General features: G+C 45.2%; 1 protein-coding gene across 3 annotated transcripts in view; it reads right to left on the reverse strand.

Annotated features, from left to right (window-relative positions):
* Positions 1–17,187, reverse strand: part of Parp4 (poly(ADP-ribose) polymerase family member 4) — a 93,471-nt gene that overhangs the window by 23,735 nt on the left and 52,549 nt on the right. For all 3 annotated transcript variants that reach the window (XM_057786326.1, XM_057786327.1, XM_057786325.1), the window contains 8 exons: positions 14,900–15,095; positions 13,095–13,162; positions 10,697–10,884; positions 7,037–7,136; positions 4,685–4,855; positions 4,362–4,442; positions 2,556–2,636; positions 35–130 (listed from right to left, as the gene is read on the reverse strand). In XM_057786326.1, coding sequence (XP_057642309.1) covers positions 35–130; positions 2,556–2,636; positions 4,362–4,442; positions 4,685–4,855; positions 7,037–7,136; positions 10,697–10,884; positions 13,095–13,162; positions 14,900–15,095 — 981 coding nt within the window. The remainder of the gene's footprint in view (positions 1–34; positions 131–2,555; positions 2,637–4,361; positions 4,443–4,684; positions 4,856–7,036; positions 7,137–10,696; positions 10,885–13,094; positions 13,163–14,899; positions 15,096–17,187) is intronic.

The following is a 17,187-nucleotide window of genomic DNA, read 5'->3' on the forward strand; positions in this document are numbered from 1 at the left end:
CCCAGTTTAATCTTAAATTAATAATAATACATACCCTTTTCTCAACTGCCACAAAGCTTGTAAATTGTGTAATTAGAGAATTTTCTTTACTGAGTTCAATAATCAGAGATTTCATGGTTTTTTTCTTCATCTAGGAGAGAAACTGTGTTAGTTTGTTTATGTAGACTGAGATTGAAAAAGCATAAAATAATCTGAGTGTTTTTCTGTGACAAATAAATCATTTAATATATACATTCCCTTCCTTTTCTTCTTTCCTTAATTTTTTATTTTCTTTTCTTGAGACAGTTTTACTATGTACTCCCAGAACTCGCTCTGTAGACAAGGCTGGCCTTGAACTCATAGAGATCCAGCTGCCTCTACCTCTTGAGTGCTTGGATTAAAGGCGTGCACCACGCCAACATTCCTGGCTCATCCATTTCTTTTGAGACTGCATCTCATGTATCTTAGGCTGGCCTGGAACTCAACTATGTTGGTGCTGCTGACTTTGAACTTTAGAACTTTCTGCCTCTACTTCCCAAGGGCTGGAATTATAGGTGTGCACCATTAGACTGGGTTTGTGCAGTGCTGGAATTATAGGTGTGCACCATCAGACTGGGCTTAGGACTGGACTTATAGGTGTGCACCATCAGACTGGGTTTAGGGCTGGAATTGTAGGTATGCACCATCAGACTGGGTTTAGGGCTGGAATTCCAGGTGTGCACCATCAGACTGGGTTTAGGGCTGGAATTGTAGGTGTGCACCATCAGACTGGGTTTAGGGTTGGAATTCTAGGTGTGCACCATCAGACTGTGTTTGTACAGTGCTGGAATTCTAGGTGTGCAACATCAGACTGGGTTTGTGCAGTGCTGGAATTCTAGGTGTGCACCACCAGACTGGGTTTAGGGCTGGAATTGTAGGTATGCACTATCAGACTGGGTTTAGGGCTGGAATTCCAGGTGTGCACCATCAGACTGGGTTTAGGGTTGGAATTCTAGGTGTGCACCATCAGACTGTGTTTGTACAGTGCTGGAATTCTAGGTGTGCACCATCAGACTGGGTTTGTGCAGTGCTGGATAGTGGATTCAGAGCCTTGTGAAAGCTGGGTAGGTTCTCTACCAACTGAGCTATATCTCCTGCCCTACATAAATACCTTTATAATTAGTACTTCAAATCAGATGCTGAGTCAGGGGTCCTGTCTAAGTATCTTAGGGAGGTGACTTGAGACGGCTGACTCAGTTGAGTCACTGAAGAAACTTACATAGTCCTCCCTCCCCAGCTTTCCAAGCTCTCTCACACGCTGAGAGTCTTCTCGTTCTCTCAAAGCTCCCACTATATAGCTGAAGAATTGTATAGGTGGCCAGGCGGTGGTGGCGCACGCCTTTAATCCCAGCACTGGGGAGGCAGAGACAGGCGGATCTCTGTGAGTTCGAGACCAGCCTGGTCTACAAGAGCTAGTTCCAGGACAGGCTCCAAAACCACAGAGAAACCCTGTCTCAAAAAAAAAAAAAAAAAAAAAAGAATTGTATAGGTATCATTACTTGATTGGGGTTATTCAAGGCAAAGCTAGCCAGATGCACTCAGAGATAAACGGGCCTTAAGTCAAAGAGAACATAGAGAGTGCTAATCCAAGTGGTCACTGAAGGGAGCAGGCAAAAGCTCCTTGACTTAAGTACTGCCATTTCGACTTCAGACTCCACTTTACTTGGAAGTGAAACAAAGTTTAGGTTCCCAGGCACTAGGAGAGCAAGGGGCCTTCCAACAGCTGACCCACCTCCTCCTTGATATAGTTGTTATGCATCTTCAGTTCTCTAGAAACATTACGGCTGTACCCAACAACCAAAAGAACAAATGAATCTGGTTGGTTGGACTGAAAGGCTTACATTCTGTGTTAATTGACAATGATGGAACACATAAGGAAAGCCCCTAATCTTTGACTCCTGATTGGTGGAAAATGGTAACTGTGGCTCAGCAGCAGGTGTTTGTGGCTTCTGTGCTTCTAAGCCCCACTTCAACCTCTGCTTGGGGCTGCCAGGAGAAACAAGTCCTTTTTCTGTAGCCCTGTGATTGTCAGTGGTCCCTACATGGTATGGACATCTTTTTAGGAATGCCATTGAACACCAATGCTCAAACCTCACCTAACAGTACAGCTTGACTGTTACAGTAGCTGTCTAAGGGGCCCCTCTGCCAGGACCCTCCTCTGTCCATCAAGGAGGGAGCAAGGTGAGTGTGACTCTGCCTAGTGTCCTGAGGCATCCTGTCTCTTAGCTGCTGAGCTACAGCTCAGCAGAGGAGAGAGGAGGGCTATCCCAGGTACTCACAGACATCCCCTGAGCACCCCTCCAGACTATTCCTCATGGGGAGAAAATCACAGAAGTCTCAGAAAGCCACTGGCATTAACTCTTTCATTACTGAATTCAGTGGTCACCCACACCCCAGGACTGACATCATAGATGTTGATGTCTGCCCTGAAATCACATTCTTCTTTATTCAGCCACCCCCACTTTGTATCGCTATGAGCAAATCAATTTAAGAATGACATAGAACAATGCTTCGTGGCATTTACTGGGAGAACAAACCTCGTGGTTGGTTTCATTGTCATGGAGAATACCGTCCTCATAATCTCTGATCAGCGCTCGAGCTGCCAGCTTATGAATCATCTGTGTGTAAGCATCGAGGGAAGAAAATGATTACAATGGCTTTACAGGTGTGTGAGAGACACGTGCGTGCGTGTGTGTGTGCGTGCGTGTGTTTGTGCATGTGTATGGAGAGCTGAAGACTAGAGTATATGTGGAGGTCAGAGCAGTCTTCAGACACCAGTTCTTTCTTTTGACTCTATTTAAGACTGAGTATCTGCTGGTCAGCAGCCTTCTGGAGGGTCTCCCGTCCCTCCACCTTCCACCCAGATGAATCACCTATGGGTAATCAACAGCTTCTAAGAAAGGGACAATAGTCTTCTTTAAGCACGAGCCCCCTGACAGATTATTCAGCTCCAAGTGGCCAGCCCTAGGCATGAGTACATAGAGAAACACTAAACTCAATAGGTTTTGTTTGTTTGTTTGTTTATTTGTGTGTGTGTGTGAAAGAGAGAGAAAGAGAGAAAGAGAGAGAGAGAGAGAGGATAATCATAGAAGAAAAGGTCATGAACTTGAGAGTGGGGAGTTGACACAAGAGGAATTGGAGAGGGAAAGAGAGATCTAAATGCAGTACTCATGCATGAAATTCTCAAAAGAATAAAAAATTAAAAACACTGTTAAAAAAAAGATTTAAAAAAAGATCTGAACTGTTCTCCTAGGTTCTTTTTTTTTTTTTTTTTTTTGTGGTTTTTCGAGACAGGGTTTCTCTATGGTTTTGGAGCCTGTCCTGGAACTAGCTCTTGTAGACCAGGCTGGTCTCGAACTCACAGAGATCCGCCTGCCTCTGCCTCCCAAGTGCTGAGATTAAAGGCGTGCGCCACCACCGCCCGGCTTTTTTTGGTTTTTTGAGACAGGGTTTCTCTGTGGTTTTTTGGAGCCTGTCCTTGTAGACCAGGCTGGTCTCGAACTCACAGAGATCCGCCTGCCTCTGCCTCCCAAGTGCTGGGATTAAAGGCGTGCGCCACCACCGCCCGGCTCCTAAGTTCTGAGAAAGGGCTGAGGGAACCTCCAACTCCTATGCAGCTTTGGCAGGCTGGGCAAGCTGGGCAAGCGGGAAACGTGAGACAAAGACTTGCGACTGGCATCTGAACTGGGGAGTTTTGTGAGGCGCGTCCTTACCCACAGGGTCTGTGACAACCTTTGCTAGACACTGTCAGAGTGTGGTGGTGCACGAATGGAACACCCAGCACTCAAGAGGCTGAGGCAGGAGAAGTGCTTCATCTTCAAGGCCACCTTGAACTAGGCAGTATCTCAAACAAAACCAAAATGGATAATCACGTTTTGTTCTGAGAAAGGGTCTCATGTAGCCGAGGCTGGCCTCAAACTTGCTTTGTATCCAAGGAGGACCTCAAATTCCCAGTCCTAATGCCTCTACGTCCCAAGTGCTGGAGTTGTAAGTGTGTAAACACAATTCAACCTGGCAAAAATCTCATGTTTACTGGCAGTTACTCACACCCATAGAACCCTGTAGAGATACACCCAGATCCAAGAATCCCAGATGAAGACCCGTCAAAGGGATGTGTCCCCATCCCAACTGCCCAGAGAACCCTGGACCACCCTTCATGTACACTGACACATCAGCACAGAACAACAAAGGAAGAACATGGAGCTTATACGTGAGAGCTGAAAATTGTGACTCTGTCTGCAGCTTAAGTGTGTACCGGGAAGCAGAAGAGAGCCTTCCACCTGCTTGGCTGGTGTTCTCCCGCTGAGTTCTACCCACAGCCCAGTACTTAAGATTTGACTCACAGTCCCAGTTGTCTTCTGAAGCTCGGTAGTTGACACCATTGTATGAAATTCCTTCTCTTGGATGAGTGCACACAGAGTTGCCTGAAACAGGAGAAACACGAGTGTTTCCTTAACTTTTCTACTCCCAGCAAGTGAAACAGTGTAACAGCAGCCCTTCTGGTAACATCCTCCCCTCTCAAGAGAAATCAAGAGCTTCCCCTGCCAGGTACCCGGGGTGGTGGGGACCATAATGCCAACAAGAGGCCAAGAGGTGGAGGTGGGAGAGGAGCAGCATCGACATTCATTGTCTTTCCCACGGTGTAAGGAACTGTGCATCTTCCTACCTGGGTACAGTGAGGAATGAATCCGTAGACAAGGAGTCTGTCGTTGTGAAACAAGGAGGGCACGCAGGCTGGAGCCTGCATAGGCTCAGGGGCATCTCTGCTGAGCTGCTGCCACTTGACAGAGACGGAGTGGCAGCTCGGGGAACGCATCCTGGTCATTTGGGCTTCTATCTATAATAAAAGAGAAAATGCTCCTCCGTCAATGCTAGCATCTGACGAAACATGCTGGGGGTACATCTCAGTTGGTAGAGTGCTGGCCTGGTACGGATGATTAGGCGGTTTCAGTCCCCAGTACGCTAAAATTGCTACATGCTACTTAACACTTGAAAACTTAATTCTGGCCGGGCGGTGGTGGCGCACACCTTTAATCCCAGCACTCGGGAGGTAGAGGCAGGCGGATCTCTGTGAGTTCGAGGCCAGCCTGGTCTACAAGAGCTAGTTCCAGGACAGGCTCCAAAAGCTACGGAGAAACCCTGTCTCGAAAAACCAAAAAAAAAAAAAAAAAAAGAAAACTTAATTCTGTCTTTGGGGATTTTATAGCTTGTTTGGTTCTTATTTACTTCCTGTGATAATGGAAAAAGGATCGAGACAGGGTCTTACTATATAGCCCTGGCTGACCTCGAACTCACAGTGATCCACTTGCCCCTGCCACATGAGTGCTGGGACTAAAGGTTCCAGCAGTTTAAATATATACTTTAAGTTTTTTTATTTCAGTTTGCGGCAATGGCTCAACCAGTGGAGGCACCTGCCGCACACGCCTGGCAACTCTGGAACATGGCCAGTGGGAATGTGGAATGTGTAGCGGCTGCAGAAAAAAGAACGGCAAATCCTAGCAGTTATGACACGAGTCAGTAATTTCACTTCTAAGTACAAACCCAGAATTGTACAACTGGGGGGCTGGAGATATGGCTCAGAGGTTAAGAGCACTGGCTGCTCTTCCAGAGGTTCTGAGTTCAATTCCCAGCAACCACATGATGGCTCACAACCATCTATGAGATCTGGTGCCCTCTTCTGGTGGGCAGGCATACATGCAGACAGAACATTGTATACATAATAAATAAATTAATTAATTAAAAAAAAAAGAATTGAACAATTGGAAGGGCTCAGACAGATACCGTGCACCAGAGTTACATTAGGGCCATTCACAGCAGCATAAGGTGGAAATAAGCTGTGTCCGTTGAAAAGTTAACAAATGAAATGAGTGTGTATGCATATCTACCTTTCTGTCTACTATGTATGTATGTATGTATGTATGTATGTACCTACCTAGTCTCTCTATCATCTATCTACCTATCTACCTATGTATTTATCTATCTATGATCTACCTATCTACTAATGTATTTATCTATTATCTATCTATAATGAATTATTTTATATGCATATTTTACAGGCTATTACTCATCCCTAAAATAGGCATTGTGGCACATACCTGAAATCTCAACTCTAGCGTAACGAAGGCAGCAGGAGTTCAAGCCCAGCCACGGTTCAAGCTGGGTTACATGAGACCCCTTTTTCAAAACCCAATAAAAATAATAAAATATTTGACCTTCAAATGAAAAGAAATCCTGTTTAAAAACACAATACAGATGATTCTCGTGGACATTATGCTAAGGTAGATAAGCCAGACACAAAAGAACAAGCGTGCTATGCCTCTGCATCTAAATCATCTGGAAAGGCAAGTTCATAAAGACTGAAGCAGAATAGATATTTTCAGGAGCTAGAGGCAGGAGGCAACGCAGAGTTATTATTTAGCTTCCTGTTATAGACTTTCGTCAAGGACAGTGGCGAAGTTCTGGAATTAGCTGGTAATGCTGGTTCCACATAACACTGCGAATGAATTCACACCAATGAAACGGACTTGTAAATCCTGTACGTATTTTATCACAATGAAAAACTAACCCCTGGGTGTGGTCACCTCTGCAGCACCAGCTCTGTGGGGCAGAGGGAGAGGGGGGGCTGCAATTAATTTAAAAGCATGGCCCACCATGTCTGGCTTGGCCTTTCTTATTATTTAAGAAAATGTTTTTAGCCGGGCGCTGGTGGCGCACGCCTTTAATCCCAGCACTTGGGAGGCAGAGGCAGGTGGATCTCTGTGAGTTCGAGACCAACCTGGTCTACAAGAGCTAGTTCCAGGACAGGCTCCAAAACCACAGAGAAACCCTGTCTCGAAAAACCAAAAAAAAAAAAAAAAAAAAAAAAAAGAAAAGAAAATGTTTTTAAAAGCTTTGGCCTCCTTGTAAGTCTTGTCCGTTCACAAAGAGATGAAAGTTACTATCAGACTTGCAAGAAGGTAGAATTTGTACATGTAAAAACAGGAATACAGATAAGATGTTAAAAAATACCCCCACATACCTGTTTTTTCCAACTCTGCTTGGTCTTTGAGTTAAAATATTCAAATACTCCAGCACCACACTGAGACAAGGTCCTTAAGATGTGACGGTTTGCTGTAGAACTGATCACATTTCAAACATTTTATTATTTTTTTGTTGTTGTTCATTTGTTTTTGTTTTTCGAGACAGGGTTTCTCTTGTGCAATAGTCCTGGCTGTCCTGGAACTCATTCTGTGGACCAGCTTGGCCTTGAACTCAGAGACCCACCTGCCTCTGCCTCCCTCGTCTCGGTGTGTGACTACCTGTGCAATGGTTTCCTTGTGGCAAAGCACCTGTGGAAACAGACTCTCACAGTGGGAGTCCATGGGACAGCATGGGGATTTGCAAAATCTGTGCAGCCTGCAGGCTTTTTTCTCTCTCGTTACATTGGTGATTCCTTGGGCAGTGTTTAGGTTTCCTTTGTCAGACACACATGCAACAGCTGTAATTTCCCCTGGAAATTCTGTTCTTTCTCGAATATTTCCCTGAGATTCAACAGGGGTCTAATGCCTCTCAAATCTCTTATCTGGAATTACTAACTACAACTCCCAATCTTGGGAACTTTCCTCACTCAATAGAGACTGTTAGGTACATATGAGGAAACAAAACTTGGAACACAGACCATGTCTCACGGTTCTGGAAAGGGGAGTAGGGCATGCACACACAGAACAGGGAAAGAGCCTCAGGAATACTCACAGTGCTAACTCTTGAGAGTAAATGCCCTAGTGATGGAGGAAGGTCATTGGTTAATTAATAAAGAAACTGCTTGGCCTGATAGGTTAGAACATAGGTGGGTGGAGTAAACAGAACAGAATGCTGGGAGGAAGAGGAAGTGAGCTCAGATGCCATGACGCTGCTCTCCAGGGCAGATGCGATGAAGCTCCGACCCAAGATGGATGTAGGCTAGAATCTCCCTGTTAAGTCACCACCTACTGGTGCTACACACATGAATAGAAATGGGCCAAGCAGTGTTTATATGAATACAGTTTCCGTGTAATTATTTTGGGGCATGAGCTAGCCAGGCGGCCGGGGGCCGGGTGGCAGGAACGCAGCCCGCAGCTCCCACTACACCCTCGACACCAAACATATGGAACCAACAAGAGGATCTGGTATGCACCATGGGGAACACACAGTGTAAAACAGGGTACGGAAAGATCCAGGGTACGGAAAGATCCATCTTTACCGTACAGAGGGGCTTATGCTGGTGGGAGAAGTGTGGTCTAGTGGATGGGAAAGAGCACCTTATCAAAGTCTGCCTTTACAGAGAGACTGAGGCATGGGACGCCCTTGAAGAAAAGGGACCTGCATAAAAACATGTCTTGCAGACATGAAAGAATTGTCTGGGTTTGAATATTGTTGTCCTTAAAGCATGGTGCCCATATCTATAATCTTTAACTTTGTAACCGCAAGTAGCTGCCAGCTGACATAAGTTCTCCCAGAGCAGGATGTATCTGGCTCGATAGTTAGTTAGGCCTGCAAAAATGCTGAACTCACGTAGGGGGTGGGAAGGTATATTTGGGGAAGCGTAAAGGGGAACAATGGGGGCTTTCATTATGATTACCATGTGTTCCTTAAAATATTATATATTTCTTTTTTTTTTTTTTTTTGGTTTTTCGAGACAGGGTTTCTCTGTGGCTTTGGAGCCTGTCCTGGAACTAGCTCTGTAGACCAGGCTGGTCTCGAACTCACAGAGATCCGCCTGCCTCTGCCTCCCGAGTGCTGGGATTAAAGGCGTGCGCCACCACCGCCCGGCAGTTTATCAGTTTTTAAAATGTGCAGAGAAGCCCTGGCGGACTAGGAATGTTAAAGTGCAGGGCTGTCTCTTCAAAGGCACAGATGGGTAATCTGTTTTACACCTGGAAGGCTGGAGAACCCTGCACTATCCACATGACTGAGGCCACACCTGTCCCCTCAGGACTCTGTAAACTGGACCAGAGGTGGATAATAGCCTAGGGCCACACCCGACCCTTCCCCAAGCCTTTAACACAACGCGGAAGAGATGACAGTACTTTGAAAAGATTTTTGATGTAATTATGTCTTAAGCTTTATTGTGCACACGGGACTGTGTTACACCACGAAACTTTTTTCCAAATTGTACTGTACTTAAATATGCCTAAAATAAACTGCATCGTGTCAGACTCTAGAAGTCTGAACCAATACTGGCCACTAAGTCGTGTTGAACCGAACTTTCTTCCTGCTTCATGTGGTTGACACTATGCAGGTCATGGTATGTTAGCAGAAACCTCCACAGCAAAGATGATAAGCAATAAATAAAATAAAATCTAATACTTCCATACTTAAAAACGAACAATGACAACAACTCCAAAGGGTACTGGGCATGATGTCATACTTGGGACAGGAAGATTCTGAGGCTAACCTGAGCCACAAAGAGACCTTTCATAAACAAAACAAACTGTAAACAAACATTAAAAAAAACCTCAAAAACTATCAGAATGACACTTGATGCAGATAGCAGCCTGAAGAGCTGGGCTGTAGAGCATTGTAGAGCGTTTGCCTGGCACACACAAGGCACTGGATTCAGTTCCCAGTACTGAATACACTAGGTGTGCCAGAACCTAGGCAAAGGTAGGAAGATCGGAGTTCAAGGTCTGCCTCTGTTAGTTTGAGAGTTCATGGCCAGCCTGGGCTACATGAGACTCTGTCACAAAACAAAATACACCAGCCTAGACGGCATGGTGGCACATGCCTGTAATCTCAGCCTCGACAGTCTGAGGGGACAGGGTTACAAGTTCCAGCCAGCCTGGTCTTCATAGTAATTTCCTGGCTGGCCTAGGCTATTGAGTGAGACCTTGTCATATAAAGGAACAATTGATACAAAGGGAACATATAGTGAGCAGGGGCATGGAGTGAGTGGGGGCAGCAAGAGCTGCTTTTAGTCACCAATAGCCATAGAGCACCTTCAGAGGCTATGAAAGCCCAGGAATGGAATGCTGGGAAGGTACGTGGATATCCCGGACCCCAGAAAACGGGGGCTTCTTGTCGTCAGAGCTCACTCGTGAGGACAACACAGCGGTCTACATATTACTTCACTAGTCCCCTGCCTCAGAACAGGGTCACCTGGTGTCCTGGGGTGGGAGCTGTGCTGGAAGAACCCAGAAACTTAGGGGAAGACAATGGTTGGGGGCCCTTCACAAACAGCAGGAGCCCCCCCTCCTTACACAGATGCTAACTACAATTGGCAAGAGTGATTCCAACAATCTGTGGGAAGACTGACTCCAGGGTTTCACTGCAATGCAGGAAACCTATAGCGCAGAGAGGGAGAAGGCAGGGGTGAGGCAGGGGTGGTCCCAAGTGCAGGCATTGCCAAGCATGCCCAACCAGCTCCAGGGAGCTGGGCCAGGCCGCTAAGGACAAGCTGGTCCCATGAACTCTTATGCGAAGTAATAGTCCCATGAGGTAGGTATTTCATTTTCGCCTTCATTTTACAAATGAGAGACAGCCTGCCCAAGGTCCTGCAGTTGTGAGACCCTGGCAGCATGGTCCCAAGCCAAGAGCTCGACTCCTCTGCAACATACAGATTTCATATACTCATACTGACTTTCAAGCTTGCAAAACCCCCAGACAGGCCAACTAACGACTTGTGTGCTAGCTGCCTCTGCCACCGTGGTGACCCGAGACTTACCCGACAGCACAGGTGAACAGCCTGGTGTGATGGATGTTTCTCTTCACAAGCTGCAGTGTCAGGCTCTCACTCTGGAGGTGCCCGTCAGATATGAGGAGAATGTTCCGTAACCCTTCAGAAGGGTACAGCAAACTTAAATAGCGGAGAACTTTCCAGAAGTCTGTGTTCCCCATGGCAGATGCTGCAGACTGCAGGGGAGGAAGCGGCACAGCTGAAGGCACATTCATCACTAACTGTGGGGCGAACATGGCAACCACTACACTCTGGGTGCTATGACAGATTAAGGCTTCTTCCAGCCCCCCAGTGAGGATTCATTGCAAACACCAGGGGATGCTGAAGGAAGAAGCATATGTCTGGTTCTGGCAATTGTCCAAAGAGAAAGTGGTCCCGAACAGAAATCCTTAACAGCTTGGATAGACTTTTTTGTTTTTGTTTTTTGTTTCTTATTCTTTGAGACAGGGTTTTTCTGTAGTTTTGGGGCCTGTTCTGGAACTCACTTTGTAGACCAGGTTGGCCTCGAACTCACAGAAATCCGCCTGCCTCTGCGTCCCGAGTGCTGGGAGTAAAGGCGTGCGCCACCACCACCTGGCTTTGGACAGATTTTGAGCTATAGCATTCCACATATGCTGTCACCTGTAAATCTCTTACAGGTCCCAGATCCAAGTTACATTTTGAACAATTAAACATGTTTTACAGAGGCAGAAACTACAAGCTTGGCCATTTTGGACAAATGGGAGATTTACGCAGTAAAAATATTGTCCCAGTTAATCTGAATCAGAGCAGTATTGCTCTTTTTGGGTGGTTGTTGACCCAGGTACTCCTGCCTGCCTGGCAGTCTTGGTGAGCAAAGCTTACGAGAAACACAGGCTTGGAAACCCTCAGCCCTTCCATTAGAAGTCAGCTCTACTTCTCTTCTCTTTCTGTAGTTCCTAGGAAGCCTGGTTACTGCATTACTTATCTCCCAGTCATATTTGAGGCCGTGCTCCTTTAGCTAAATTCTACTTTTGTATAACTTAGTATTTCCTAAGCAAGTTTCCTGGTGAATCCTTTATAAGATCAGTTTATTCCTTCCAGCCTCCCCATCATGGCCATCTGTATGCCTCATTCACTGAAGCGAGCAGGTCAGAACCTGGGGACACAGTGTCATACAGAAATTATACACGCATGGAACAAAGATACCTATATCCCCTCAGTTTATTCCATGCCCCACAGTAACGATAGTATTACCACTGAACATCCGAAGGCAGTTTTCAAAGGACTGAGCATCTGTGCGAAGGAACATGCTGTCGACGCACCCTTGACTTTGCTCATTTTAAAACAGTGGGCAGAAGAAAAACTTCCAAAATGCTTATAGGGCCACATTGGGCGGTAGGAACGTAGGCAGTTTCTCTTCCTGGTTGTTCAATTTTTTTTTATTATTATTTTATATTTTATCATTTTAATTGGATGTTCTGCCTGCACGTATGTCTATGTACCACATGCATTTCTGAATCTGGAAAAGGGCAGACAATATCCCTGGAACTGGAGTTACAGATGACTGTGAGCTGCCACAGTGGTGCAGGGAATCAAACCTGGATCCTCTGGAAGAGCAGTCAGTGCTCTTAACCACTGAGCCATCTCTCCAGGCTCTGATATTTTCTGATTTGTGTGTGGGGTGTGGGGCTCACGGGCGCCATGGTGCACATGTAGGGGTCATACAGAAACTTGTGTAGGCCAATCCTTCTAACATGTGGGTCCAGGGTGGACCATCTTTACCCACTCTGCATCTCACCAGCCCCTTTCTTAGGTGTTTTCGACAGCACAGTTCAGGCTGGCCTCAAGCTTACTAGGTAGCTACCTCCTAGTTCTGAACTCCTGATCTTCCTGCCTCTGGCTGTCGAGTGCTGGGATTTCAAGTTTGACTTTTCTCTTTTGACTCTTGCTAAATTCCCATTAAAGAAAGGTCATGCCATCCTCCCCGTCACGGTCACTGTCACCAGGGGCCACTGCTGTGGGATGGATAACTGGCATCTCCCAGCCCACAAAGGTTTTGTTATCTCCTGTGGTGCTATTGGAGTTGGTGGGACCTAGTGTACTAAGATTCAGATTGGGGTGTATGCCCTGATAGAAGGGGATACTGGGACCCGGCCCCTGCCTTGCTTTGCTCCTGGGCCCTCAGGTGAATGAACGTCCTCCCTCTGCTGTAATAAGCTGTGCTGCCACCAAAGCCAGAAGGCCAAGCAAGCGCCGACTGAAACGTCTACAGTGTGAACTGAAGAAACCTCCCTCCTTAGAAATCGGCTTAGCGCATGCATTGGGGGAGAAAGCTAACTCACATCCACCAAGGTGCAATGCCCAGGATTAAGTCCTGGACAGCATCACTCAAGCACAAGACTCAGGAGGGGAAGACAGTTCTTACCATAATGAACTCTGTGGCCACTTTATTGTTTGTAATGTACTTAGGATATGAAAATAGCTCCTTGTAACCTGTGTAATAAGAAAGTGTGATACATTACTATTAAACACTCACCAGACTGACCACTAATAAAATCAGCGCTACTTTATACCACTGCTTCTACCATAAAGAACACTGGATGTTTACATGCGTGTTTCCTTTTCAGAGAACTGTGTGCAAACACTTGAACATACACTCATGTTTGAATCATATTTTATAAGCTGTGCTATCTAAAATGTTCTGAGTCAAGCTCTGTGTAGAATCCTCAAATACGGGACACTTCAGTAGCATGGGCAGCTCAGCCCTGGCAGGGCAGAGTCTCCAGCAAAGTGCTCGCCGTCCCTGTATGATCCATGTTCCTGAAAAACAACCCTAGATTCACTGTGAAAAAAGCTACGTGGATGGCAAGATGGGACTCAACGGGACAGGACTGTCCCCTGATCCTACTCCATGCTCCTTCTTTCATCTCTGAGATGCCTCATCTATCTGTCTGTCTGTCTGTCTGTCTATCTATCAATCTATCTATCAATCTATCAATCTATCTGTCTGTCTGTCTATCTATCTATCAATCAATCTATCTATCTACCTACCTACCTACCTACCTATCTATCTATCTATCTATCTATCTATCTATCTATCTATCTATCTATCTATCTATCTATCTATCTATCTATCTATCTATCTATCCATCCGTCATTTATCTATCTCTATCAATCTATCTATCTATCAATCAATCAATCTATCTGTCTGTCTGTCTATCTATCTATCAATCAATCTATCTACCTACCTACCTACCTACCTACCTACCTACCTACCTACCTACCTACCTATCTATCTATCTATCTATCTATCTATCTATCTATCTATCTATCTATCTATCTATCTATCTATCTATCCGTCATTTATCTATCTCTATCAATCTATCTATCTATCTGTCTGTCTGTCTGTCTATCTATCTATCTATCTATCTATCTATCTATCTATCTATCTATCTATCTATCTATCTATCCATCCATCCATTGGAGACTGGGTCTTGCTCTGTAGCTCAGGCTAGCCTGGAATTCACAATGTGGGCCAGGCTAGCCTTGAACTCTTGTCAGTCCTACCAGTCTGGAGTGCTGAGGGTTACAGGAATGAGCCAGCACGCCCAGCTCAAAGGCACTTTAATCATATCCAACTAGGATTCATGGCCAAATAACTGTGGTTCAAGCCATCTTAAATAATTCCTATTTGGTGGTTAAGCCATTAAACTGACCCGTGGATTTGAGCCACCAGTCCTAGCTCTGCCCTGTCATATTGTTGAGTTGTCCCTGCTCTCCCTCCTGGAGGGTGACACTGACCTAGTAACAGTGCTGGCCTGGTGCTGCCTGAGCCCATTTCTAACACAGTATCTACGAGCGTGCTGGCTGCAAATGTTGGTCCTGACTCTTGGAGCCTTCCCATTAAATAAACCGAGGTTCCTGTGTTTTGTTTAGTTGATTACATTGGCCACATTTGTGTGGTACTCACTATATAGCAAAGCTGAAAATCCTTGGCCTAGGTTAGCTCCACCCTTACAAGACTTTTTGCCCATCATGCAGATGAGGAAAAAAACAAGTGACTTCTGAGCTTATGATCAGGAGAGGGAGACAAAATCTTCACCAAGAAGCACTGACTTCAGCGTTCTGGGCTAAGCTGTCTCCCACTGCATAGACGAGGCCAGCCAGGCCCCAACAGTCTGCACATGTTCATGTTAGAGATACACGAAGGGCTGGAGATAGTGCACCAACCTGTGCCAAACTGCATAATGTTCACTTTTTGCTTCTCACCCACCAGAGACAGAGCGTACAGGGCAACTTGCTTGGCTTGCATGAATGTCACACCCTCCATGGAATTGGAACAGTCAAGACAAATAATCACTTCATTCTTTCCACGGAGGTCAGGAAGGGTGGCCGCCAGATCCGGTTGAAAGACAAGCATGCAAGCCTAGAAGGAGAAGAAGACACTGGATCTTAAATGGGGGAACACCTACAGTCTGAAAGCTTCTAGGAACTGTGAGATGGGTCCTCAGCAGGTAAAAATGTTTTTTGTTCAAGCCTGGTGACCTGACTTCAACCCAGAAGCCACTGGGAAATAAAGAACATGCTCAAAGCTTTCTTCTGCCCTGTATAGGCTTTCTGTGCACATGTTTACAACACACACACACATACATAACACGCACACAGCTGGGCGATGGTGGCGCACGCCTTTAATCCCAGCACTCGGGAGGCAGAGGCAGGCGGATCTCTGTGAGCTAGTTCTAGGACAGGCTCCAAAGCCACAGAGAAACCCTGTCTCGAAAAACAAAAAAAACAAAAAAAAAAGAAGAAAACCTTTTAGTAAACTAACACTACCAAAATAAAACAGATACCATTTCTCTTTTATTCTTTTGAAGTAGGGTCTGCATCATGTAACAAAAGCTAGCTAGCCTAAAATTGCTATATAGTCAAGGGTGACCTCGAACCTTTAAGATTCTCTTGCCTGTTCATCCAAAGTGCTAAGATTACAGGAATATATCACCACTCCCAGCTATTATTTTTCCAATAATAAAATGATCTACAAGTGTTAAGGGGGGGAGGGAATAGTATCCCAGGCATTCAAATAAAAACCAGAATGCTAGAGATGGAGATATAAATGTTACAGATGGAGACAAAAGCACATGAGAAACCAAGAGTACGCACTGGGGTCTGGGGATGCAGCTCATTGGTAGAGACTTGGCTGAGTTACACACAGTCTGATCTCTAGCACTGCATAAAATGGATGTGGTAGTTCTCTATAATTCCTACCCATGGGCAGTAGAGGCAGGGGGATTTGAAGTTTAATGGCTTTCAGGCCAGCCTGGGCTATACAATACTCTGGTACCTCAAATGCAGACTATCTAAAACAAAACAAAACAAACCCCACAGGATTTGACCTTGTAGAAACAATGAATGACTACACGTCTCTCACCCACACACTATTATAAAAGGAATACAGATGTCATAGTGATTGATAAAATACGTGCACAGACCTCTTGTTAATCAGTATGTAAACTAGTCCTACTATCATAAGCTTCAGCTTTAAGCTGTGTTTTCATTTTATTTTTTATGTGCATGGGTGTTTGTCTGCATGATTATCTATGTGGATATGGGTGTCCCTGTAAGCAAAAAGAACATGTTGGATCCCTTGAGCCAGAGTTTCAGGCGGTTGTAAGCTACCACGCGGGTGCTGTGAATCTAAGTTGCCCCCTCTGAAGCGCAGCCAGAGCTCTGAACCACTGAGTCATCTCTCCAGCTCTTTAAGTTATTTTCATTATAATTTTCCTTATTTCTAAATTACTTTATTTGTTTATTTAGTGTGCATGTATGTATGGGCACATGGACGTGGAAGTGAGAGGACAATTTGTGGGGACCTGTTCTCTTCTTCTACCAAGTGGGTCTGTGAAATCGAACTCAGTCTTCACAGCCCCAAGTCTGCCTGAATTTTAATCAAAATAATAATTCTTTGTTGCAAATGTACACAATTGTATTATGGCCATAAGTAATTTTATATTTACATAAAAGTATATATATTTGGTTTTTCAAGACAGGGTTTCTTTGTGCATCTCTGCCTGTCCTAGAACTTGCTCTGTAAACTAGGCTGGCCTCAAACTCAGAGATCCACCTACCTCTGCCTCCCGAGTGCTGGGATTAAAGGTGTGCACCATCACTGCCCAGCTAACTTTACTTATTTTTTAAAAAAATTTTTATTGAATTTGTTTATTAATTTATTCATGTGTATATGTGTTTGTACTTATGTGGGTGGGTGGGCACACACATGACCCTGTATGCACCTGGAGGTCGAGAAAATTTATGGGAGTCATTTTTCTTCTTCTACCATGTGAGTTCCAAGGATCTAAACTCAGACTATCAAGCTTGAAGGCAAGCACCTTTGACTGCTGAGCTATCTCTCTGGCCTTTATTTATTTTTCTAGTATCATATATATATATATGATATATATCTGTGTGTGCACACATGTGCATGTCTGCCCCCACACACATGACATGTTATCATGTGGAGG

The sequence above is a fragment of the Chionomys nivalis genome, chromosome 12 (genome assembly GCF_950005125.1).
Source record: "Chionomys nivalis chromosome 12, mChiNiv1.1, whole genome shotgun sequence".
NCBI lineage: Eukaryota > Metazoa > Chordata > Mammalia > Rodentia > Cricetidae > Chionomys > Chionomys nivalis.